Below are 27,990 nucleotides of genomic sequence, written 5' to 3'. Positions count from 1 at the left end.
AGTATGTGAGTTCATGGCATTGCGTAGAAGCGGACTGTAGTAAAAATGGACGGACACATGGCTTCCAGACAATCAAGATGTAAACCTCAGCGAATTTCGTTTTTTCAAAATTAGATTTAAAATTTTTTATTCAATGTTAAAACAATTTTTTGCAGATATTTTCACTTAAAGAACAAACTAAAAATCTCAGAATATTATTGTTTACCGCATCGGATAGAGCAGAAAAAGTCTTTTAAATGAAGTTTACACCGATTTTCTTAACCTCGTTTACTGATTCTTGAGCAATTTTTAAAGTTAATTCAAGTTACTCGACATTTTCAATCATTTTACGTCCATTAACATCCAAAAATATATGTATTATAAAGTTTTGAATTTTTCTCCGACATTTTTGAAACAAGAATGGTAAAAAATATTAACAGGAGATATTCTAGAATTTTTATTTACTATACTTGATTTTAAGCAGTAAGGGAAATTCCTGTTCTTCCTTGGGCATCGTGTGATTTCCCTTGAAAACATGACTTTGAGGATATGTTATCATTATAAGTTACACTATTTGTTTTCGTATATATATGTCTCTCATATGGATTTAATTTATTTTCTTATTAATCCCAACTGCTGCAAAGAATTATTTGCGAAGAAATTATGTTTATTTTAGAAGTAATCTGCTATTTTTTAAATGCTTTTTTTCCTCTTATTAAGATAGGTTTTGTTTAGTTTTCATTTCATTTTATTTTATTAATTTCATTTAAAGAATTAGTGTTTATTATTTAACTGATTAGTGTTTATTATTACGCTGATTAGTGTTATTTAACTAATTAGTGTCTGAAATACTGCAATGAAACCTACCGTGTTATTTATACTTTTCTTCATTTTATAAGTTTATATATGTATTTGTCAGCATTTTAGGAAGCACTTCCGCAGAGAACCGGTAAATGTAAACATTGCCAACTTTCGCGATAATAGTTCAAACCTGGTAACCCAGCGTATTTATCGTATTCGCTTGTTAGAAGTTTTCAACCATTCCTCTTGCGTTCATTTTGTTGAATTATCACTGTTGGTGTTCGCATTTGCAGATTTAAATTATTCTTCTCTTATTTATTATTATTTTTTCTGAATTTTTAACAACGAATAGATAGAAATATTTTCGCATAATTAAAGAAGTTTTCGTCGAAAGATGCCGGTTCTCGGCTCGTCAGTTCGGGATCAAAGGAAGAAAATAGGAAAAAGGAGGGAGGGGTGAATGCTAATTTGTAACGTGGCTGTTCACGTTATGTTCTTAATTATTAACAGCTGTAAGCGTGCAGAACCGTGAGGTTTCCAACCCCTATAATAATTTTAAAATGTATAAAGTTCTAGTTTTATTAACAATGCTACTGAAGAAAATTTGATTACTGTTGAAGGTTATTTGTATTGTGAAATATATTATGAAAAAGGACAGGTATTTGTTTCAACGTAAAATGCTTTAAGCTGTACGCAAGTAACTTAGAAAAAAATGCTGAAATCTATGTAAATGGATAGGTCATGCATTCATTAATTTATTACATGGGCATGGCTCTTACCGAAATACGTCAATCAACAGGCAAAGTACTTAATAATAAAAAAAGACACTTGTAATAGAAATATTAGTATTCTATATGAATTAGAGAAAATACATATGAGTATGATGTAAACGTAAGGATTACTAATTGTTATTTTTTAAATGAATTTTTAAATCCCGTTATGTTTAATACATTGTTTTCTGTGCTAACTTGAATTTGATACAAATTTATTTTCGTATATCACGTTTAACCTGTTAGTTTTACATCTACATACTTATTATCTGTGAATTTTTACTACATTATCTGCTAACTTCAATTTACATACACTAAAAACCACGTTTACAAAATATCACGCTTACGGCTCTGCTCATCCAAAGAAATATATATTCTTTGGCTCATCCTCGATGAGCCGCGAGCTTGGCGAGTAAAAATGCAACGACACCAACGGGTTCTTTCCCGAAGCGCCAACGGGTTCTCTGCGGATGAAAACCCGCATTTTATTTTAAACGTTAATCTTCTTAATCTTCCTGAGACATGTTTTATCATATTCTTCATTTACTATTGAGATTTTTATTCCTTTTTGGCGTTGCTTTCGCGGCTAACCGTAGCTCTGCTTTAGGTAATTGGTCAGAACATGTGCATGCCAGACTGAAAGCTCAAGTGGCTGGTATCATATAATTTAATAAAAATGATTCAAGAAATGTTAATATTATATTTACAATTTAAAAATTCGTTATATTTTAAAATGATCCTTAGAAAACAACATTATAAAAATAAGAAACCCAAATTTTAGAAAAGGGAAGCACATGAGCATTTTACTGCAGTATTTCAGAAGAGAAGCGAAAAATACTACCGTGAGCGAACGAACACTAATAAATGAATATGACAGCAGATCACTGTTTTCTAGAGTTACATTTAACAATATATTTTTAATTTATCAGATCAACAACTATTTACCATTATTTAATTTATGTGGCATTTGAGAATAAACAAAATGTTTACTTTAAAATGACAAAAAGTGTAAGGATCTTAAGTTTTACTAACGTTTATTTTATTTTAAATCTTTACTATCACTTCTTACTTTCTACTTCCGGCCAGAATTAAAAGCTTTAACTTATTTATGCAAATTTGTCTTGCGAACGCCAAGTAATTAAGTTGTGGCTTTTTGCCAAGCAAGAGAGAGGAAGGAGCTATTAGAAGCAGGCCGCTTGCCATAGTAGTTTTACTCGGTTGCTGGTTGCCTTCAAGGCCAGAGGTTTAATCCTCTTGATAATTTTAAACGTATCGTAGTGTTAGCAGTTCTCTGTACTACATACGGCTTTTTGTTAATATACGGCCAATCTTGGAGTAGGCACTTGTTTGATTAATTCAAAGTTAGTTTAGTTAGATTTTTAGTTAATATTTTTTATATTCTTACGTTCAGACCACAAGTGGTTGGTCTCTGTATTCCGAAGTCCGGAATTCATTGTAAAGAGATAAAAATAAAGGGTTTCGTATACCCTTCCTGTGTGTATTGTCTACTTCCCAAATTTATTGAACATAGCTTTAGTAAGCTCCCTTTTCCGAGTCAGGACAGTAAATGTTCCCTAAGCAAGTAAGGAGGAACACAGAACCTGATAAAAGAAACGAAAAATTTTGCGGTGTTTCGTTTGAAAAGATCTGTAAGCTAAATCATAGTAGTTCTTTAAAAATTATTACATAAAAAGTAATTTAACGCTCATTATTATAAATAAATTCCAAAAAACCTTTATTTGTTCTGTATATTTTCTGTCACATTTCTTTCTTGTACTAAGTAAAGTATAACGAATTAAACGAATAACAGGTCGTAATTTTACGTTTTTCAGGTTTACGAGATTTGTGAGAGTTTAGGATTGAATTTTCTTCTGATAACATTTCATGTATTACTATATTGAAAAAAAAAAGTAATATAAATACTTATGCTTGTAAAATGAAATTCTTAAATTGTAGATGAGTAAGAATGATGAGGATTGTGAGTAAAAACGGAGATTTAAATGAAAATGAAGAATTAAAATTCATATACGTATCTAAATTATTTTTCTTTCGCAGTTGGATGAAAATGGGCTTTTTGGTAGATCCAAATGGGAAAATTCCAGTTAGAAGGTGAGTTCTGTAATTCAGTATATTTCACAGATGTTCATAAATTTTGTGTAAAATAATATTTAAATCATGAACATTTAGTATTATTACTGAAATCATGAAATAATAATAAAAACTTACCATTAATTCTGTTTAAAATAAAGCTCATTAATGATATATTTGAAGGTTCAAATAAAAGACGGTTGATGAATTTTGATAGAACGTTCATTGCTTATTCATATTAAAACATTGTCAGGCTAAGCAAGTCAAAATTTTCTCTCATGGGTATTTAACAGCTGAGATTAAAAAATATGGTTCTAAAAATACTGCACTTAACTATGAAGTTGAGCTACGCAAAAGCCTTTTTGTAGTTTTTTCCAAATGTAACGTTAATAAGGGACAGTGTTTCTTGGAAACCTACTGTTATTACATTGCGATTGGAATTACATATTATAGGATCAGTATTGAAGGGAAGCATGTGGTCACCTTTTTTTAAATATTTTATGCAGTAAAGGTAGTTCTGAATTTAACATCGCTTTCTAAACAAAGAAATACGCAGTTAATTTCTATTGCAAGCTACTTGTTATATTTTGACCCTTGTTACAATTTTATGGACTTAAAGTTCCTGATGATGCAGCATAGTTAACCATTGCCTGTTAATTGTTTTCTACAGTACAGGCGCTGCTATCATCCCTTACAGATTTGCTCATACGCTGCACGGTCTTTCTCATTTTTTTCTGGCGATTTTACTATTTTGCATGTATTTTTCTATTTTTAATATAAAGTTAGTGGTATAGATGGCAGTTAGATATCCACTAATTGGTAGTTTGTGGAGTTTATTTTGTTCTATTCCGATTAGTTCAAAAGTACACACTTGTTTCACGTTATTTGCACGACTCGACGAATTCTGATCTTTCAGTGATTAACTTTTCGTGTATATTTTATTGTTGATTTGATATCATTATTTATGTACAAGAGTTAAAACTGTTTTTTAACCGTAAAATAATGTCTGATGGCGACCGTATTAAGCTTATTTCTGGAGATTCAAACTGCTATACGGTATCAGAATCTGAAATGTCTGCAAATAAGTCTGGTGGTATTAAAAGTTCTTTAGACGACTTCGATCTCACTGTAAAGACATGGCAGTAACTATAAGAATTTGCAATTTCGATTGTATCTTATCATTTGATTGACTGAGAGGCATGTAACAGTAGTTGACAAAGGAAACTTCTTCCTGGATGCTTACCAGCTGCATACCAGCTGCATTAAGAGCAAGACATTTTTGGAGGATTTTTAGAGGACATTTTTGATTTTACCTGCAAAAAATAAGTTAAGCTCCGCAGACGGTGTGATGTGTGTTCACTGACCTAAATGACAGCAAGAAAAGAATTAGAAAAAATACTCGGTATTTTTATGTGGACTGTGACTTTACCCATTTTTCAAGGTATATCACATTTATTCAGATCATTGGAAGAAAAAAAGGCTAAGTAAATGTAATTGCAATCGAGCATAGCTGTAAACTAATTGCATCTCTTTTTATACCCAACCCTAAATGTAACTTTCCTGGTAAGTGATAAGAAAAGACAACTTCCAGGGAAAGCCGTATTTTATTCGCTGCAAAACGGTTGTTCTAAATGCTTAAAAATACTATAAATATTAATTTAAATAACATTTTCCTGCTTATAAATGTAAAATGAACAAAAGAATGTGGTAAAAAAATGTGAATTTTTAGATCGAATTCGGGAGGGGGGAATGAAACAGTTAAGTGGTAGAAAGACCCTGACTGTCAGCACGATATCCAAATCCTTGATAATATACGGGTTTCAAAAAATTTTCAATAAAATATTTGACTTATAACCTGGTTTAAAAACATTGAAAAAATAACTTTTGCGCGTTACTTACATAATGGTTAATTTCTTTCTGCAGTTGGACGTCTTCTCGAATGAGGCATAAAGCATTAAGAATTAAAGGGCGATTAAGAAAATAAATTAAGCTTAAAGTGGTATACGCGCGTTAAACAGTATTAAAAATGCTAATTTTATGCTAAAATATATTATTTTTCTCCCCCATTCCTTCTTTTCTGAAGCAGCAACAGAAAACTATAGTTTGGAACGCAGGTATTTTAAGGTAACTCTAATGTATATTTGGATTCATGTTTTACGGAAAGAACAAAATGTAAAATATTCAAGATTTCAGAAATTGAATACTTACCAAAATTCCAATTTAAATAGAAAAACAATATGTATTTCTAAAACATTTCCATTGTTGTTGAAAATGTACTTTGTTTTCTTGTAGAATAGCGCAGACGTTCGCTTCTGGAAAAACAGAGAAAGTGGTTTATCAGTGCCTTGCAGATGTGGGATTGCCCAGTGGAAAAGTAATTTGTTATTTATTCTTCTAATAAATTTTCAATTTGAGTTTATTTGATTTAAAGTTACATTTTGCATCACTGCATTCATAAAACCCGTAACCACAGAGTCACTACAGGGGACTATATGGGCTGTAATCCCTGACTGATTTGGTATTAGATTAGCATAACATATTACGTTTCCAGCCAATGGAATTAAAAACTAAAAGTACCTCTTGCCCTTATACTATGCGGAAGAATTGTGAAAGGTGCTCAATAATAACAGCTGAAACGGCGCAGCTGGACGCAATAAATTTAGAACCTTTGAGATGTTCTGCCATATGATATCGTGGTTAGATGTTTAATTTCAACCCCATTTTCATACAGAAAGAAATTCTGTATGTTATATAACATTGTTAAGTCGAATATTTTTCAATTCAATGAATTCTCTAGTCTCAGTAAATTCACTTATGTTACTATAAATTTACTTTATATAGTTATGACAAATTCAGAATATGACGAATTAAAAGTTTGACTTATCTTTCATATTTAGAATGATGTCATTGAACCTGAAGACTTCACAGCTGAGAAGTTTTACCAAATTTATCATAAGATTTGCCCAAGAAATGATATAGAAGAGTTATTTCAGTCAATGTAAGTATACATCTCCTTTTTTTATTGAACTGATAATGTGCTTTACTTAATTAAATCAAATGTTTTTTCAGTCATAATTAATGGACATTTGATAATGAATTTAAACTGGTTTTAATTAAGTTACTTAAAATTTATTTTAATTAATTAATATTTGAAAGACTTTAGAATTATTAATTATCTACAAAAATTTCAATTGTGTTTAATAGTTAGCAAATATTTTCATATAAATTTTGTTTGAGTCCTCGCGATGGCACACTTTTCTGCATTCTAGACAAAATCTAGAAATAGTTCTTATAGAGCATAGATGACGCGATAAATTAAACTAGCCTGAGTAGTTGCTTTAAAGTAGACAGTTGCTTACTGAATCCGTATTGATCTGATGGAAATATCAAAAGATATGGATTCATTCTTTTTAAGATAGAGTGTTCGTAAATTTTGCTGAGATTGGAAAGCAAACTGAAAGGGCAAAAATTCTCCACTTTAGTACTGCCCTCTCCAGGTTTGTCGAGAATAATGCCCTGTTTTTATTCCTTCTTATGTTATTTGGAATCCCAAATAATAATTTAATTCTTTGTAGGCAAATTTGCATTTTTCAACGTTTACTTTCAGTCTTGCATTTTCTATTGGTAAAAACACTTCCCAGAAATCTTTAACGTGTTCTTCCAACGATTCTGATATTAATATTATGGCATCCAAATAAAAAAAGAAACGAATTTTTACTCAATACTGGTCTTAATATGATATTCTTTTCCTGCTGAAACGTTGTTTGACTGCCGCTCAAGCTAAATGGCAGACGAAGAAATGCACAAGTGCTTAATTTCGTAACAAAAGCCGTCTGGATTACATTCTTGGGTTTAAATGTGATTTAGAAATAACCTGATGTTAAGTCGAATGCTCTTGTATACTAAATGATAAAAAAGATCTGAAACTCTGAATCATCTCTGTCAATTTTTGTCATGCGGGAGCAAATGTTTTACATTTTGCTTTTTAGAATGAGAATAAACTTTTACTAAATACAGTGAAGACTTTAAAGAAAGTTAGATTTTATATTTATTATTTTATTTTTTTATAATGATGACTTAACTAATAATTTTAACAAAATCGAATTTTTAAATTTCAAAATACAATAAAATGAATATTTACATCATTTAAATTACTTTTGTAACTGGAAGTACGTGTCTAAGACTGTTTGTGAAAATAATGGCCGCGTAAAAACTTCTATAGACGCACTGCATAGTTTATCGAAAAACCAAAAATTATGATAATTGTTAATTTATAATGGGAATAATGTTCAAAACTGCTTTGCGGCCATGTTATCTAACACATGATGAGTAAAGTACTCTTGTATTGGTAATTTTAACTCTGATTCGATTGAGTTTCGATTATGCCTCCAAAGGTTTTGACTATCTCTCCAAACAGAAATTAATTTTTCTTAAATTTCATGGTACAAATTGATTTCATTTAATATACAAATCTTAATTTTAACTTTAGATACTTTTCACTAAATTTCTTTTAAAATTTAACAAGTTTACAGAAAATATTAGCGATATTTATTCTAATAACTTTAAGCACAGATTACCATCTAGTAGCATGGGGATAGTGAGTGACTGGAGAATTACTTTCATATGACTGTAATCTAGGCAAACAAAATTAATTATTACTAAAAAAAGTTTTCCGAACATCTGTATATTTTCATACATTTAAAATCTTTAGTTTTGAGACTTAAATGTCAGTATGACTAAAAACTATCTACGGTGAACTTGTTCTAGGCTTGAGTACCTACAATGTTCCCATTACCATGAGTTACACATATTCAATCTTAAAATTTGATGATATAAATTTTTCTCTAAAAGTCTGGTGTTTTGTATTTCATTATCTAATATTGTCTATGGTCTAGGTGTCCCCTATCTGCAAACTATTTATGAAGATTATTTGATTCTACCACAACATACTACTACAGAAATCTTGCAATAGCTAATATTTATCAGTCTAGATAATTTCTTTATATTAAGTAATTGCTTCTTGCAACATATCAGCGACCCGATTGGAACGGCTTGATTTAAACTAATCCTTCAGGGGTTCTTAGTCATTTTTATCCCCCCACGTGTCCCTTTCAGCACTACTTGGCTATCATTTCCCTCTTTCTTTTCAAAACTTGAAAAATATATATGCATTTATCTAAATTTAGATTACGTGTTTTACAAATTAAAGAAGAAAAAGTGTAGAAAACAGAGATAAGTAGCAAGTAAATAAAAGGCTGACCGCATGCCCCACCTGAAGCTATAAAATCCTCCCCCAGTTGGGAACCCCTGTTATAGAGCTAAACTGCAACTGGCTTAAAGAGCAGTTGAAATCGTTCAAGTTATTTGGAAATATAATAAAATAATTTCTTAATTTAAATATAATATCTACACATTTTAAAGTAAAGTGTAATTTTTACCCTTGGCTGATGTTTGAATATACTAATGTATAGGTGAATGCATTTTTGCAAATTTTCATAATCTGAAATGTTAGTAACTGTTTCAATACAATGAATATTGTTTTGTTATATAATGCAATTGTTTTAAATACTTTGAAATGTTTCATCCCTTTCAGAACTCAAGGAAAAGTAGAAACTATAAATATTCAACAACTTATCACTTTCCTGAACGATGTAAGTTTTATCTTCAATTTCCAATATATTTTTAAACCTGGATTTACTTATTTTATTGGAAATATCTCATAGAATATATTTATGACAAAAGAGTTTTAAACCTGTAGGTTTTCATCATTGTGTTTTTAATAAAAAAGTTAGATGAATTAAATGTGTGCCATAATCTATTGCAATAATGTTTTGCAGTATCTAAGTAATTCACGACAACGTGCAAATATGAGTAAGTATAGTTAACGTAGTATCAAGATCATGCTCTCTTTTTTTATACTGAGATTGACCGATGAGGTTAAAGGGGGGAAAAGATTTAGTTTTCTTAAAGTTCCAAAACCATGGTATTAAAATTATTTTCATCGTCAGACATAACCTCGCTTTCCAATTGAGTTTACTTTGATAAAGAGGTAGAAGCTGCTTAACTATTCACTTATTGAATGCAAAAAGGCTAAAACAGTATACAAATTCAATATGAAAAAATACGAAAACGGTAAAGTAGGGAAAAATTTATCAAAATGGAAAATTGATCAAAGATTATGATCAAAATGAAAATGAGTGAAAATTAAAATTAAAAAAAAAGGTTTAGAAAAGTACAAGTTCTATCAATTGTAGTGGGAAAAAAACGAACTCCCTAAAAATAATGAAAGCTTTTTTTATTTATTTATTTATTTATTTATTTATTTATTTATTTGGGGGGGGGTAATTTTTTTTTTTTTTTTATTTTATTTTATTTTATTTTATATTACGCCCAAAGGAGCGCTTTTTTAACGTTTTGTGTGTTGACTTTATTTATTAAATAATAGGTTCTTCGCACTACAAAATATTTAAAAACTGCATATCATAAGAATTTCCGATACACAGTATAGCGAGCAGGAGATAAAAATGTTTTTCGTGGTACAATGTTGCCACTGTCCGCTTTGAAATCGTTGAGTTTATTAATCAAAATATCGTTAAAGTTTTACAAAATAGGAAATTTATAATACAAAAAATTCGGGCTTCCAGGTGCCCATGTTCGGGTGGAGGATTACGTTATTCAAGATTTGATGGCTCTAGATACCGGCGTTTTTTCATATTGCGAGAAACATACATGCATACATTCATGCAGATTCTTTATTATTTAATTTCTTTAAATATATAATACAGAACGATAATATTTGGCGGCAAAAATTTTAGTAGTGATTCGCCGTATATAGTGAAACACGACAAAATGCCGTTTTGTGATTAACAGCCCTTCTGAGTTAATGCTTCTTTGAGATAATAATGTAAGAAATAATGAGTATCTGAGTACATTTTTTATTGAACTTTGAAAGGACTTTTCAAGGATTTTTTTGTACATATTTTTGTTTGACGATCCGATCTCACAGGATTTAAATCTTTCGGTCCTTAATCACCAAAATTAAGCTGGTTTCGAATCTATAATTTACTGATTTTCAGCAGTTTTTAAATTCACATTTTCAGGTTTTTCGTAATTATTCAAGATTTTTCATCTTCGATGTGCCAACAGTCCGTTCTGTTTATACTTTGCGTAAGCAATGTGCAGTCCTAAATGCAATACGATTTTATTTCCAATTTAGTGTTATAAATAGAATTAGTTTCTCTTTTAAATTCTCTTAATTAACTTGCTTTGCATATCGATTTATCAACTCTTAGATTTCGAAATTTATGTAAAAACTGAGAATATGCGGCATAAGCAAAACTGCTTTGGGGGAGCTTAGTGATATCATAAATTAGTGGAACCTAGCTTGTGACGTCACAATGTATTCTCGCATTTTATACTACATGTAATTTACTATTTTCTACTCAAAATAATAATAAACAGTTGATTATTGCTGTAAATAAACATTAAACTCTTCACTTCAAATTTACATTTCTAACAATTAAACTGCGGTTTTACCGAAATTAAGCATAATATATTGTTTATTTTAAATTAACGTGCTAGGAAAATTCAGTTCTACCATTTATTTAAACGATAAATAACGTTGCAGTCTCATGTATTTGTATTTCTTGCAACTTCAGTATAAGTTTTTTAAGCTTTCACATTAATAAAAATAAGAAAAACGTTTTTAAAATTTAAATTCTTGTCATGGAACATTTTAATTGTTTCGTTTTCGTAAATGGCTTTATTGTTACGCAACGTGACAATCCCTTCCATGCCATTAAGCAGAAAATGTTCATTTTGTATAAAAACTTTAAACTTTAGCATTAAAGAAAAAAGGCAAATCATTCTTTTACTGCAACAGAGCATCATACACAGCTTTCATTTCATGCTTCTTAAATTCTTAAATAGCGTCATATTTTCTTTTCGCATATCAGTATTCATGCAGCAATAACTGGAAAAGTCTAATTTCCCACAATATGGGAAATAAGATAAGGAAATAAAAAACACAAATTTGAAATAATACTCAATGTTTCTAGCATAAAATATAATAGCATGTGCAAATACGGAAACAATTACAATGCATTAAAATAATATCGTAACGTTACTTATCGAGTGCAATATGCAATTTTTCCACTCTTTTATGCAAAGATGGTCAAACTCTGGATATTTATTTAAAATCGGAAAACATATCAGGCGAAAATAATTTAAAATGCAATTAAAAATAAAAAGGGGTGATTAAAAATGCAATTTAAAGTATAATTGATAATTGACAATACAATTTACAATGCTACAATACAAATTAATAATACGCAAACGATATATTAAAAATTGTTCATAATATACAATACATTACTGTTGTTCTACCCATGTACACAGCGATCTGTTTTCACTAAAAAAATCAGAGAAAACAAACTCGATATCTCGAAAACTTGGTATCACGCACCAACCATGATCATCATTCCCTTATGACAGTTGAAACTTCAAAGTATACTCCAACGTAATGAATATGAAAGAGGGGTTCCGTTTAAAAATAAGCCTTTTTAAAAATAACAAATTCCAATTAGAAACACAGAACAAATGACCGAGAGAGAAATATCCCACAACTCTATTGATTCGAATTATTAAAAAATAATGTTTCCAGAATAATCACAACGAAAATATGGTTACTAGAATAAAGTCGTTGAGAAAATACCTTGTAAACTAGCAGGATCTGTTTGGTATACTTCAGAGAACACAGAGAGAGGTGCATCCGTTTTATTCTTCTGAATGCATTTCAGAACTTGGTGCTGCAATATTCATTTCCAAAATATGTGAATTTTATGCCAGGATAGAATCAATGCAGATACTATTAATTTTTTTCTGATCATTCATAGAATTTAAGAGAACATAATCAAAGAAAAATAAAAAATAGTATAATTAACTATCTTTGAACAAAAAGTACCGGTTTGATAATGCTGTGCTGAGCAAAGTTGTGAGGTGTACAAATAAAAATTTTTTCAGTTATCGCGTATATTTCTGATCCTGTTTGATTCCCATATTGCTCGCACTTTCAAAATTGCTCTCATCCCCCCCCCCTTAAAATCGCATGCACGTGGATAAAACTTTGAAAACCATCGTCCTATGTCCTCAGTACCTCCCATTGGAAACGGAAAATGCAATTCATGTTTTGTAGGTAGGCCGATTAGATTTGAACGTTTTTCTTTTTAGCCTCAATGCATATTTAGCAAATACAGTTTTTATTTTTCAAAGTATTCTAATAAATAAATCTATTATCTCGTGAATTAAAATAACATGCTATATGTGCATATAAATTATGTATATATATATATATAGAAGTGTTCATTCTCTTTTAATACATAATTTTCATTTGTTGTATTCAGAAACAAAGAGATCCGAGACTAAATGAGATTCTGTATCCGAAATACACCGAGAAACGTGCAGCAGAAATCCTCGCTAATTATGAACAAAATGAAGAATTGGTCAAAGAAGGTAAGTTAAAGTGATATTATACCTTACAATTTTAATAAGTGAAATCGAATACCGGAGATTTTCAAATAAGTACTATTTCCTGGGTTGATTTTCTACGTTATGTATGACTGAGTAGGAAATTGCATACTCAATTAATTATTCAGAGAAAGCCTTTGAAGTCTGTTTATGTGGTTCTACGGTACTTCGAAGGGCCATTCTACTAAAACTCCAAAGAAAGGCAGTCGACTTATATTTTTATCTTACATTCTAATTACTATAAACACAGACTGAAGTCTCAAATCAACCTATTTATAAAATAGGTTATTTAACTTGTCAAACTGACCGTTACACAGAACTCATAATTATACCAGAACCTGTTCTCTACAGCTAGTGACAAACCTAGAACAAATGTTCACATCAAATTAAAACAGAAAATACGGATTAGTATGCGTTTAAATAAGCCTTGGATCAGGCTTTTAAGTATTCTCGAAGCAAACTCGGCATGCCGAAACTAAAGTCGATAAATCAATTTGCGCAGGTAGGAGGTGTAACAAAAGGATTGTCAGCAAAACTATCAAAATCTCTCGCTCTAAAACTCAAAAACATAGCACATACTTTAACTTATTTGCATTCGGATGGGAGTTGACTAAAGTATAAGTTATAGTAAAGCCAAAATAATAACGTAAGAGTTAATTAACATAAAATTTTATATGTTTACTAAATAACAGAAAGAAAACCTATTTCTAACGAAAATGACTGAGATTTCGAAAAACTAGCAATGCCTGATAATTTTTCTTTATAAATCAAGAAGTACAATCCTTTTTGAAACTACTATTGTATTAAGTTTTACGTTATGCTTTCCTCTTCTAGAAGTACATTATTTCGCAATCTATGGAAATATCATTGAATTGTAAACTAATTCAGGCAGCTTAACTCCGAATATATACGTATATTGTTTTGGTACATAAATGTAATATATAATGTACATAATGTTTTTTCACCAATAATATACATATGCTAATATTAAAATATTACCTCCTTTATATTAAAATACAATTTGCTCAATAAAGTCAAACAAATAAATCTACATATTTGAAATAATAATTTCATAAGTACATATGTATAAATATTTATTTATTTATTTACTTATTTAATATTTATTTATTGTTCTCTTGAAGTAAAAATTTAGTTCGACTGCATTTCTTAATTTTTCCTTTGACTGCATTTCTTGAAATTTTGGTATCATTTAATAGCTTAATTATTTATCAAATCTAGTTTATCACGGAAGATAAGATTTGAAAAACATTTGTAGCAAGCGTATTCAAAACATTTCAGAAGAAATATTTACCTTTGGAAGGACACTCAGCACACACACACACACACAAAAAAAAAAGGGGGATACATTTCCATATCTCCCGTTTTAATGGGCCGACTGACGAAATTTTACTTACATTTTTCATGTCTTGAAAGCGCGACTCAGGATATATATTAGAGTTATATGCAGTATGGGGCTAACATAGGTATTTTGACATAAAATCGAATTTTTTTCAGAAATGGCATGCCGATGTTTTTCCATATTCAATTTTATGACTCAAATTTTGTAAAATTTAGTGAGATACTTATTTGCAACCACATACTATTTTTAAAAGTTCTGTGCATTTCATTTCTTACCATTTTTTCATGAGGGATATATTTCATTGCTCTCGGTACATCTTTTCGTTTTCAATCTTACACTAAATCTAAATTCACAGCCAATTTTATCCGCAGATTTGTTACTTTATTTAAAATCTCATATTTGATCATTGTGTAGATATTTTATTCTTTCTAATTTATTTATTTATTGTTCTTTGTAAGAATCATTACAATTTATATTTCCTGCATTTAATGTTCTGTCCATCATCTAATTATTTGTAAATTATGTATTATTTTTCGTTATTACTTTTAGGTAAGATGAGCAAGGATGGCTTCATCCGGTACCTTATGTCAGATGAAAATGCACCAGTCTTTTTGGATAAGCTGGATATTTATATGGAAATGGATCAACCGCTTGCTCATTATTACATCAATTCTTCTCACAATACTTACCTCAGTGGACGACAGTTCGGTGGAAAATCATCGGTAGAAATGTACAGACAGGTTCTTCTAGCAGGATGCAGGTATGTCCGTTCTGGGGATTTCGGAGGACTAAAGATGCTGTTTGGAAAGCATATTTGGTAAATTCAAAAACAGGTATAGCTTATCTGACAGGTATATTTAACAAATTCAGTGAATGGTGGTCATAACTTGAATCTAATAACGACCAAAAACATATCTTTGTTTATGTCAATGTTTCAGTTGCAAAAAAATATGTGCAACGAATAGAATTTAGATATTTCAAATGTTTAATTGATAAAAAGGCAAAGGCGTTCTTAAGTATTGCAAATATTTGGAAGATTTCGAATTGAGCTTCAAGAATAAAAATGGATGTACCCGATTAAAGTTTCGACCTGTGCAATTTCAAGATCAGAATCATATCCAAACTTCGAAAAATAATTTATTGAATAAAGAAGAAATGAAATACTGAAATTTAAATTTAGGTCTGGATATCAACAGTTTTTGACTGCAGAAGCAGATTCCTGAACTTTATCCTAGTTTATAGATTACTGTACTTATGGCATTCCCTTTATCTTATTTAGTGGAATGTGAATTCGGTAAAATGACAACTCTTATAATTAAAAAAAAAATTAGCTGCAGGTGGAGATTTTGTATTTTTTTAAAAAATGGAGTTGAATGTTTATAAATTGGTGGAGTCTCATCATGCTTGTCCTTCTCATTATATTTATTTTGTTACTATTTTAGTTTGTATTCTTATCCTTTAGATAATTTAGTTAAATATGATTGTGTATTTACTGTTAATTTCATTTATTGTTAATTTAACACATAAAGTAACTGTATCGTTAGTAATTTTTCCCTAACACATTTTTCTAAAAAATATAGATGTGTATTAGAAGAGAGACGTTAAGCATTTAATTTGCACTAAAAGTGGGCGATAAATCCAAAAGATCTGAAACACACTAAGTTAGATGAATGGATGTTTTCAAAAAAAGAACAGGACTTTTTTTTTGAATGAAATTTTCAAAAGCAGACCAAGTTTATAGCTCTTGACGAAAACTGCTTTAAATAAAATGATTTTATTTTAAATTAGTTTATGAAAATGTAGTTCTTTTATGTACGAAAAATATCGCAAATCTTCCGCAAAACTAATTCATTTAAAAGAAATAATACATATTTGAAAATTAGTGTAATTTTTTTTCATAATGTGTAAAATAATTTTAACTATTCGCATGCAGATGCGTGGAATTAGATTGCTGGGATGGAAAAGGGGACGATGAAGAACCGATTATTACACACGGCAAAGCCATGTGCACTGATATTCTTTTCAAGGTAAGCTTACACATAATGAGATATTAGAAAATTTTGCTTTTTTGTTGATTAAGCTTAGAAACTTTCTTTGCCAGTTTCATAAATCGTCATTACTAGAACTGCGGTTAACGAATCTTAGAAATTTTTGGAAATGAAATGATTCCAATTATGGAATTTGTTGCTACTATTTTGTATTATGTTTTTATTTAGAATAATTTTCTTTTACGTTCATAGATGCTGTAAATACTATCCTAACAAAAGAAAGGTTATGAAAAATCTAATAAAGTAAATATTTACATAAATTTGCATAATACATATTACATACAGACCACTCTTTATGAGTTGATTCCAAATATCTGTTCACTCAGAGCGTTGAAATGAAAGAAGTCAATACTGGTGATAACAGTCTACAATGATTTTACGCCTTTTAAAAATACTTTTTAATTTATACATACTGCAAAATTAAAAACTTCTTTGTGAATAAAAATGAATTTTTTCATGGGATACAACTTCAAATGGACTGTACGAACCCACAATGCACAACTTTTAGATAAATTGTAAGGATTATGTTAATTTTATTAACAGTTAAATTTTGAGTTAAACTTCCTTTCCTATTGCTTCTTAATTTCAACTTACCACTGAAAACATTTGAATGATATGAAAGGTTTAGATGTTATATGGTTAGAATAATTTATTAATGTGATTTTCCTGAGGGAAAAAATGCATTTTTGATCTGCTATTTACAATAGCTTTTATCGAATTGTGCAAGTGTCATAAGGTTGATTACTGCGTATTTTTACAAAATCAGTTGCCTGTACGTAATAAATTAATTTTAAATAATTATGTAATAATGATTGTAAATGAGACTGAGTTTAATGAGTATTTCATGAAAATGGTTATGCTTTTATAATTTTAGTAGGATTTTGAAAACAAGTCATTTGTCAATTCGACTAAAATATTCAATATCAACCCTTTTTACCTATTTCCTAGGATGTTATCTATGCTATAAGAGACTGTGCGTTTATTACATCAGATTATCCAATTATTCTTTCATTTGAGAATCACTGCTGGTACGTAAATTTTTTATGTGTCTTATTTGTTTTATTTATTTTATATAAGGATACTCTTATGTTAAAAGTTAATTTTCTAAATTTCTGAATTTAATATTCTATTATTAGCTATCCACTTTCAAGTACTTTATGACTTCAATATATTTTAACAATTTCATTTTAAAACATAACACATAGAGTTTCAGTCAGAAACATATAGTGATTATTCATAATCGTATTTATTATTAATTAAAAGGTCCTTCATATTCATATGTTTCAATACTTTTACGATCTATTCATTTTTATTATAGTGTTGAAGATGGTTCATAAAAAATTTAAAAGCTGAATTAGATATCCTATTTATTAAAAGCATTAATTATAAATTTTATAGTAATATGGTGGGCAAATTTTCTTGAAGATATGAGTAAAAATAAAGCTTACGTTTCTATTAATATAAATTAATATAGAATCCAAAATAAGTTACAAAATTAGCTAATAAGGATGGGATAATTTAAATAAGTAAAGAAGCACAATAAAATATTTTAAACAAAAATTTATTATTCATAGTATATCAAATTTTATTAAAATTGTGCTTTATCCATTGGTAATATTGATACTCAAAATTCCCGTTACTTAAATGTAAAATTTCAGTGAAAATATTCTAAAAATTGTACCATCAAGCACTTTGTTATGAATCTTAAGGATTAAGTAGCATGAAATGTAAATTTGATATTATGATTGAATATAATTATAAATTAAATTCTATGATTCTATGAGTTAAACTGTTGAAGATTTCAAAGCAGCAAATAAAAACTTGTAGCCCAAATCAGATTGGCAAATTATTTTAATAACTGAAAACATTATTGTTTTTATGATATCTAAAATTTTATATAAATTCTGCTGAAATAATATGATATTAAACAATGAATAACAACATAACAGAACTGAGCTAAAACAAAATATTGCTAAGCTAATGCCTTAGAAGGAATGTCTTCTAAGAAAAAAAATTGCAGATTACTAAGCTGTTTTTATATGGAAAATATATGTTACCGTGAAAGACCGAAATTGGAGAATGTCGATTTTTACCGGAGAATATCAACATTCACCATACGTCGGTGAAAGACCGAATATTTAACTACATTCTTGTATATTCGAACCCTCACCGGTGTATGTCGACAATCACAGATATGTTCTGGTGAAAGTCGAAAAGAGAGATCATAAAGTGCCATAATAGTTTAAGTTGTTGCAATAAATAGGATTTGAATCATATAATTTAGTAAGTTTTTTATTACTGTTATTTTATTTTCTCATTTAGAACGTACTGTATAATTAAGTAAGTTTTTAACTTCTATTATTTTCTTTTCTCATTTTGAATGTATTGTGTTTTAGGTTCTCATGTTCTTAAGTTCTTATTTCAAGTTTCAAGTGCGTTTATTCGCGACTGAATTACGGAGAAGAAAATATAATATTGTTATATATTTAACATTGACCATTAATTAGTACATGGTGAATGTCGACATTGACCGGTGTAAGTCAGAAATAAGAGTATTTGGAAAATATTTCGGACATACACCAAGAGACTATGTGAATGTTAACATTCACCGGTGAAAGTCGACATTCTCCAGATTTCAGTGTTTCACCGTAACATATATATACAGAATTTATGCATTATTTTTTCAAACTGAAATACAGGTCAGGATTTATTTGGTACCTAGTATACTTTGATTTAACTATACATGGATTTTATAGTTGTATATACTTTAAGCCTAACATTAACTTGTTATATAAAATATATGAGCAAAATGTTATTGATTATCACGTAACGTTCGTAATAGCAAATAAGTAAATAAATAAAACAAGAAAGATAGGATGTAAAAACAATATTTAACTTTGTTTTTAGCATAAACATCGCTTTTATACAATATAAAGAATTTTTGTTTTCTTTCAAGCAAGAAACAACAGTACAAACTGGCCAAATATTGCGATGAAATCTTCGGCGATTTCTTGCTGAAAGCACCCCTGCCTGGCCATCCGGTAATTCTATCTATATTCTTCATCTTATCTCTAAAGTTTAAAAAGGTTTACAATTTTCAAGGATGATTGATTTGAAAGAGCATAATAGCTTTTCAGACTGTTCTTATAATTTCAAAATAACTGAAAGCAATGATTTGAGTATATTATTGAGCCATCTGCCTACTTAATTCTAAAAATGAAAAGATTTTGGAAAATAGTAATATATTTATAAACTTCAGTTCCCGCATATTTTTGGGATTATTTCTGTAAATTATATATTTTTATCTTTCTATGGTAATTTTATCTAATATGTATTTTAAACTAGTCCTGTAAAAATTTGAATATAAAACTCTGATTTTTGTTGTTTGACTTCTAAATTAACGTATTTCTTTGTCACTGAAATTCATAATTATAGATGACGTTCAAAATAGCAACCGAAAGTTTCTCTTAAAACAGACGAGCAAGAATGTTCACTTTGTGTAGGGTGTTTCAGGAAGATTATTTGTCTCGATATCCCTTGAATGACTGACTGGTTCTAGATTCATGGATCTACTTTAATAAAGGAATCTAATGGGACTATAGTGACATCTTTCCGGAGCAGGAAATATCAAAAGTCAACTATGACTCACCGAAATTCGAACCACGAGTCTTCCATTTGTTAACTGCAGTTGCTATTTGTTACAGCATGCACCAAGGAATTCAGAAATCGCTTACATTTTCTCTCACTTAAAAGATGAATGGGATGATGAAGCATAAGACCCAGTAGATCAAATTCGAATGGGAACGAATTATCCTACACCACATTTAGTTCCTATTAAGATTCCGTTGTAAAGATAGAATTTTTGGAGAGAAAAATTTGAGAAAGCAATTCTCGCCTTTCCGGGATCCCACGGGCTTATCAATGTTAGACAGACCTATCAATTACATCACGGCAGCACGCACAGAGGAATGCGATAAGTCCTTATATACTACTCTACTTTAAGGGCGACTGGAGAAAAGCACCAGATTCATTTGACTGATCCAGATAAAGACGTGTTACCGCTCATAATATTTTTATTCGAGTGCCACTAGGTAAATATTTTTACTGTGAGAATTTCATTCATATGACATTTTTTATTAAGAGAATGCAAAACTTATACATGATTTGTAGGGGAAATGTTTTAACGATAATAATAATTAGTATTATTGTTATTTATTAAGAAAGAAGATATTACGAAAGAAGATATTATTAATAAAATTGTCAGGCGCCGTATACAGGTAATTCTGAAAACATCTACACATGCAATGTAAATTTTTAAAGTATCTTATACATCAGAAGACAGGAACAGAAACAGTTAAGTGTTTCGTTTAAAGAAAAATTTCAATTCGAAGCGTTTTTGCTTATCATAATTCTGACTTCATACGGCCCTTAAAATATGTTTTCAATTTAGTTCAGGTATAAAGAAATTCTTTTAGGTCATAAAATTTTGATATTTTTTTCAGAGCAAATTCTGTGATTTTCAAAGGCGAGTTTTTAAAAAAATAATAGTGTAAGGAACCAAAGGTTGATCTGTAACTTTCTTTATAAGTATGTATAGGTAAAAATATAAGTTTTATACATATTTACTTCCTTGTGCGAAGTAAAGAAAGTATTGTAATCACGAAAAATTCTGGGTATCGTATTTCTGCGAAAATATCCATTTTGTCCACTATCGAATGCAATTAAAGATGTTTTCGCGTCAAATCTGTACGTAGGGACAGAATAAAAGACGCTTTTTCCCCAAACGAATTTTAAAACTGACTTAAAATAGATTCAAAAGAGGTATTTTGCTGGCGTCTGTGCGTACGTGTTTATGTATCTCGCATAACTCAAAAACGAGAAGCCTCAGAATGTTGAAATTTTGTATATAGGACTGCTATAATATGTAACTGTGCATATCTCGTTTTGGTTACAATCGGCCGCACCTAAGTATATAATATATATTATAATATATATATATATATATATATATATATATATATATATAACATAGTTGGTGTATATATATATATATATACACCAACTCTGTTATTCGGCTCAGTGAGCTCAGTTTTTTATTCTTATATGTTGGTAAATTGTGCATCTTTTTTTTTACAAATGATTGAATTATATTATTCTTACCTTCCGGTTAAGGTGTTTTTATGCCTTTAGGTGATCTTCATTCATTAGTTGTAGAATTATCAACAATTTAAAAGTTGTTTAAGCTCGTCTAAGCCTATTTTTTTTAACCATAGCAGCCATATTTTTTTACACGTGAAACTTAGCAGAATAGTGAATTAAGTCTTTCTGCAATTTCAGTCTCCTTTTGCCGAGTGGGACCAAATCGAAACTTTTAAGTTTTATGAACCGAAAAATCCTCCTTCTTGCCTGCTGGTCGGATTGCTTGTGTAACTGTAATTTAATTTGGAAAAATTGTTTTTAATTGTTTTAACTGTATTTGATGTTTTATGTTTTTCTATATCTTTCAATTTTTAATGATGATATCTTGAGTTTTTATGTACTTTTGCCTTGCCGCGAAGTGAGAACTGAATTAATTGAATGAGAAATATATCTCCAATGAAATTCGAGAAAATGAGTTTAAATGAAACCCAGGAAAAATGCGTATAATTTAATTTTCCGTACAAGGAAGTCATGTGGCGTACACATCAGAGTTTTCTAAGAGAATCACTTAACTAAATATTATGTAGTCTGAAAGAAAGCCTTATTTGATTAATTCTTTATTTGGAACCATGGAGAGATATAAATATATGAAGAAAATAGAGCACTATATTCTACAATTCAAGCTTGCATATTTATAGAATTACTTGCTGTAACGTTATTTTGAGAATTAAATCATTGTAAGTATGAATATAATAGAGGAGTTTGCGCAGCATTTTATAGGAATAAGAATATTCAGGATGATTTATTGAATTAAAAGAAATTGTTAGTCTCTGCACAATAAAGGTTTTAATTACAAAATAATGTTTATGTTTTGATTAATTAAGAGCAAATTTTCTATACCTTTAGGCAAAATTTCGCGAAGGTATGCGAGGAAAAACTCATTGATTTGGATTATTTTACATGCCTGTTTCAGATTTAAATTCAGTGTTTTTAAGAACACATTTAGGAAGACACAAAAACTTAGTAGGTGGTAGTTTTGACATTTTAATTTTTATCTTGGTCTTAGCATTCTTTATCACTAAAATTTGTAGCTGTTCTCCTTATTTTTCGTTAAAACTTTATTGAATCTTCGCCTGTTTCGGATGTATCAATGGCAGACTTTCGTTTTTTATGTATAACGAATATTTTTTCACTGAAGTTTTTATTTTTAGGACCATATGAAAAGTTATATTATGTTTATGAAATTCCTCCTTCTCTCCCCCCCCTGCATGCTGAAACTATTTGCCAAAAATTCCGCAAATAGTTGTCTCATTAGGAAAGGCACATCTAGAAAATATATGCCTTTTCGAGCTACCTGTATAAACAAGTAGCATGAAAAATAGGCGTACTATTAGCCATATATTTAAAAACAACGGTAAATTATGTCACCATACAACACAAACGAGGCAAAGTTTAAAATAATTTTAAGCAATATTCTCACCAGTGTTATGCAATTAAATTACACTAAAATTATTACACTAAGAAGGAAAGTATGTAAGGTATTTTCTCCTTCGTTCCAGCATGTTTTCGTTGTGTAACAGTAGCACACTCGGTGCGTATTCAAGAAGTTCAGGGCCAGGTTCCCGGCGAAGGCATTGCTCATTTTTCATACTTCTTGCTTCAAAAACGACTAATGACTCTACAAACAAATAGCCGAATCTTATTTATTGTACATGTACAGGGCAATGAGAGGATTGAATCTGCAGGTAGTCTGTAATATATACAGCACAATAAGAGGATTGATTTGCAAGTGATTGGAAGCATGTAGAATTCAGTACACAGAGCTGCCACCTCTGGCAGCAACAACGCCTGTAATTCGGTTGGGCATTGAACTGAACTGAGCGTGGATGATAGGTACGAGTACATGATTCCATGGAGCTTCAAGTTTATGCCAAAGCACATTAACCGTGGTGAGCTTTGCCACGTTTAGAGAGCGAGTAAAAGCGTGTCAATCTCTCCGCCGCTTATAATCGAATGTCTCAATGGTTGAGAACTAGATAGCATGTCGGCCAGGCCAACAGTCGAACATCTTTTGTATCGAGGGATGTCAAGACAGGTCAGCCAATATGTGGTCGCTCATTGTCTTGTTGAAAAATGGCATCAGATAGACCATAAGCAATGGGCCTTAATACGGTATAAATGTAATAGCAACTGTCCGTATTACCAGCTACGGGATTAAGAGGTGACCGAAATGTGTATACAGTGGCACCCTTACCCGCTGGAATTCAGAATAGCCCGCTTATACTCATCAATTCCATGTTCGCCTGACAGTCATAGAATCACGAGCAGCAGTGTCGCGAAATGATAAACCGCAGTCCCGATGGGCCACGATCCTGTCGTGGTTGAATGTGCTGGGCCTTGATGATGACCAAGAGATAACAAAATTCGTTCTCTTCGATGCCTTTACACACACATGCTTCCCTCAGAGTGCTGTAAGCAAAACTGGGATTAGTCTAAGAAAAGACGGGATGACACTCCTGTATCCAATGCCGTTGTTCTACTGAAGGCGCGTTTGCCTCTGCTGCCGCATCAAGGGAAGCCGCAACAATGGCCGCCGTACTGATAACAGATATCGTCGCACTGTCTGTGCGGACACTTGCCGTCCTGCATACGAACCAGCTTCCTAGCTCCGTAACATGGCTGTACGGTCCTGCAAGCACAAGAGGACAATGTGTTTATTTTCTCGGACATTAGTGGCTCGGGGCCGCTGGAATTCAGAATAGCCCGCTTATACCCATCAATTCCATATTTGCCTGACAGTCATATAATCACGAGCAGCAGTGTCGCGAAATGATAAACCGCAGTCCCGATAGGCCACGATCCTGTCGTGGTTGAATTTCAATACGTTCTGGTAGGAGTTTCCCTTCTTACACGATGCATAGCACCACGTTTACACAAACAACCAACGTTTAAATGCGAATTCCAAATAAGAAACCCATTAAGCCGTCTTCCCATTTGTATACTGTGACATTATATATACACCTGTTTTGTACGCATGCGCTGTAACGCTCACCATTTGCATATCCCACTATGAAATACCTGTCATGCAAATTGGATGTTTGTTGTTTGCCGCTTTCATGGCGTAGTAATTTTTATGGCCAGCAGTGTATTTGTATAGCCAGTATTTTAAAATAATTGTCATATATCATAAAAGAAAACAGAGCTTGTTTTCCTTTCCGAAGGAGAAATTTACGGAGAATAGGAGATTGAGTTGCTTTTATTCTACTGAAACAGTCATCATAGTAATTCAGAAGACAAACAACAAAAATCAGCGTTATATTTACAAAATTTCCACAGGACTACCTAGCAGCTGGGGATGGTGGTTCGGTAAAACCGTCGAAACTAGTCCTGTGGAAATTTTGTAAATATAACGCTGATTTTTGTTGTTTGTCTTCTGAATTAGTATTTATTCGGCGTGTTATTGTGTCTCAGTCATCATAGGTTGGTTTTAATTTCAATAATAATTCGCAGTAATTTAAATGATGCAAGAAGAAGTTCAAATTTCGGGTGTTGTGAAGCATAAATATTTTCTGATATATTTGAAAGCTGGAAAAAATTGCATTTACTTTTTAAACATTTGTTAATCGAAAAGGATTTACTTTAATTTTAGGAACATGTAAGACTAACATTTTTCCTATTCATTGCAGCTGGAACCTGGAAGACCTCTTCCGAGTCCTAATGATTTGAAAAGGAAGATCCTTATTAAAAACAAGAGAATGAAACCAGAAGTCGAAAAACGTAAGTTTATAAGCATTCAGCATCTATCAAAAACTGAATTCCAATACAATAAACATACGTTTTGTTCCCTAACCTATTGAATTCATTGAGTTGTTTTAATGTATACGTCTACTTGAAGAACACGGTACCTGCTTTAAAAGTATGATTTCAATAGCGTTTGCAGAATATAATCTGGAGTAAGCTTACTTCTTTATTATACCAAAAAACATATTATAGTTCTTTATGTTTCGGTAAAAATAAAATATCTTGAGAGGGATTATTTTTTTTTTCTATAAAATAAACAATTTTGTATCGATAGCGTACAACGAGGAATTTTCATCGTTAATTTTGATACCTTAATTAACTAATGACTGTTATTTCTCCAGTATAAATTAGGCATTTTTCTGCTGCTAAATCACGAATGAAATTTTACCGAGTGTAGTTTACGAGTCAACTAAAATCTAATTTTTGTATTTTGAGTCCAGAGCTGTTGTGATTTTTCATACATGTTGCTAGACGTACCGATAATTATGAAATGAAATAATTTGAAAATTTTTCATATTTTTTTATTTAGACTTTAAAAGAGATTTTTCAGGCATTATTGCTAAACTTAATTTTTCAACAAGTATGTCCATTGAATTCCAGAACAAAACTATAAAAAAATACAAACGATAATATAATTTCTGAGCGGAGCTTAAATTGCTCTGGAACATACCGGCTCCGGTACTTCTCAATTTCTGATTTAAATCGCAATGCTACCCGAAGCGCATCGAAGCCATAAATAAAAGGGCTCCAGCACTTCTTTTATGTAAGTGGAAACGCAGTTTCAACAGACAAATTTTATTTTAAATATAAATATGCCTTAAAACTCGATTGTAACTTCGAATGCATGCTTGTCTTTCACTGGGGAACAAGAACTTTCGCGGAGGTTCACAATTTTAAGGAAAGAAAACTCTCCCATCAATATGTATAAGGCTTATTCTGCCGGTAAGTGTAATGAATTTAAGAGATCCGGGTGAAATGTTTTGTTCCCCGAAAGTACTGAAAGTGATTGCCTTGGTCATGCACGTCCATTAGTGACCTCTCATTTTAATTAAATACGGGGGGGGGGGGAATTGTCACTTGTGTAGGCCTTATGTTTGTTTTACTGTTCTTATCGGATCGGATCGGATTCGATGAAATTTTTTTTGCTCAATCGTATTCTACTTGACAGCTAGAATAGTATTGGCAGGTCATCGCGGCCAGAAAGCATTAGACTCTTCTCTCTTTTTTTTTGAAGCTACACTTCTGCATTAAAATTTCTTTCCATACTTTCATAATGTATCTAGCATTCTCTCTATTCTCGTTAGTGACTCGTTAATCGTTTTTTGTTTTTTCCATTTTTTGCTGGAAAAAGATTGGTTTTTGTTTCTGTCATCCTTTGAAATAGAACGTTATACAGTATATTCAGGGGTTAAATTCAGCCGGATGCCAGTCGAACTATTTCCCAGTTTTTGAAAGAAATTATAAATACAGCCGGAGCCCCAAATAAACCGACGTCTGATATTTTACTTCTTTTATTTAACTACTTATTATGAATATAATAATTTATTAAATGAGACTTACGTATTTTCGCAACAACCTTGGCACAGTTTGGCGACTTTCACAGAAAGAAAAAGGTGATTCAGTGAATTTTCGTATTGCAACTTACAATGGATATGGTTGCCTAAAGAACTATTATGCGCATGATTGCCAGAGTTTCGCAATTTCTGAAAATCTGGCAATTTCTACTAAGGTGATTGCGATAATACGTAAATACCGTTTAAATTTTTATTCATATCTTCATATATTTTATTTAACTTTAATTTTAATTTAATCATGATAATTTAATTAATTAATTATTTTCTTTTTCATGACGGCTTTCCATAGGGCTCCGGCACTTTAGAATTTAGAAATTAAGCCCTGCTTAGAGAGCGCTGTAGTCGATTCAAAGAGAATAATACAGGATGTTTCATTAAGACATCCATTCCAAAAGAACTGATTACATTTTCTCCCACTTCTTTTTTCAAATAATCTTGAGTTTTGTGAAATGCGTTAACAATGACGAGAAATGCAGAAAACTACATTGGAAAAAAAAAAAGTCGAAAAAAGAACTATAAAAACTCGTGCAATATGAATGTTTAGGCGTATTTGATTGTGACAAGTGAGCGAGGGCTATCTGCTTAAGGTTAAGAATGCCTTTGTGGAGGACCTTTTAAAGGAAAACTGGCTCATATTCACTTTACACATGAGGAAAACTCAGAAAACACTCATTATTTTATAGCTAAGGAAACGTGAATGGTTTTGTAGCTAAAACCATGGAACTTACACAAACTTTTTGTCTTGCTTTACAAAGCTTCAGAATGTAGAGAATGTAGAATTTGTTACGTTTACGAAAAGTTAATTTTAACCAGAACATAAGAAGTATGATATATAGTAAAGTAGGAAAAATTTGGTATTACAACTTTTTATAGATACATGGAAAAAATTAATAAGATGTTTGGTC

At 30.7% G+C, this 27,990-nt stretch overlaps 1 protein-coding gene across 1 annotated transcript in view; it reads left to right on the top strand.

Annotated features, from left to right (window-relative positions):
• The window catches only part of LOC118202032 (1-phosphatidylinositol 4,5-bisphosphate phosphodiesterase-like), a 112,069-nt gene that overhangs the window by 34,558 nt on the left and 49,521 nt on the right, over window positions 1-27,990 (top strand). Inside the window, exons 6-15 of the mRNA XM_085817811.1 lie at window positions 3,606-3,659; window positions 5,931-6,012; window positions 6,536-6,636; window positions 9,232-9,289; window positions 13,040-13,148; window positions 15,073-15,283; window positions 16,457-16,550; window positions 17,520-17,599; window positions 19,528-19,612; window positions 25,397-25,487. Of these exons, the coding sequence (XP_085673937.1) occupies window positions 3,606-3,659; window positions 5,931-6,012; window positions 6,536-6,636; window positions 9,232-9,289; window positions 13,040-13,148; window positions 15,073-15,283; window positions 16,457-16,550; window positions 17,520-17,599; window positions 19,528-19,612; window positions 25,397-25,487 (965 nt within the window). The remainder of the gene's footprint in view (window positions 1-3,605; window positions 3,660-5,930; window positions 6,013-6,535; window positions 6,637-9,231; window positions 9,290-13,039; window positions 13,149-15,072; window positions 15,284-16,456; window positions 16,551-17,519; window positions 17,600-19,527; window positions 19,613-25,396; window positions 25,488-27,990) is intronic.

This window comes from Stegodyphus dumicola, chromosome 5, assembly GCF_044657685.1.
Source record: "Stegodyphus dumicola isolate Sdum_Otavi_A_Nest chromosome 5, ASM4465768v1".
Lineage (NCBI taxonomy): Eukaryota > Metazoa > Arthropoda > Arachnida > Araneae > Eresidae > Stegodyphus > Stegodyphus dumicola.
The sequence above is the reverse complement of the archived record's forward strand: the minus strand, read 5'-3'. Positions and strand labels throughout refer to the sequence as shown.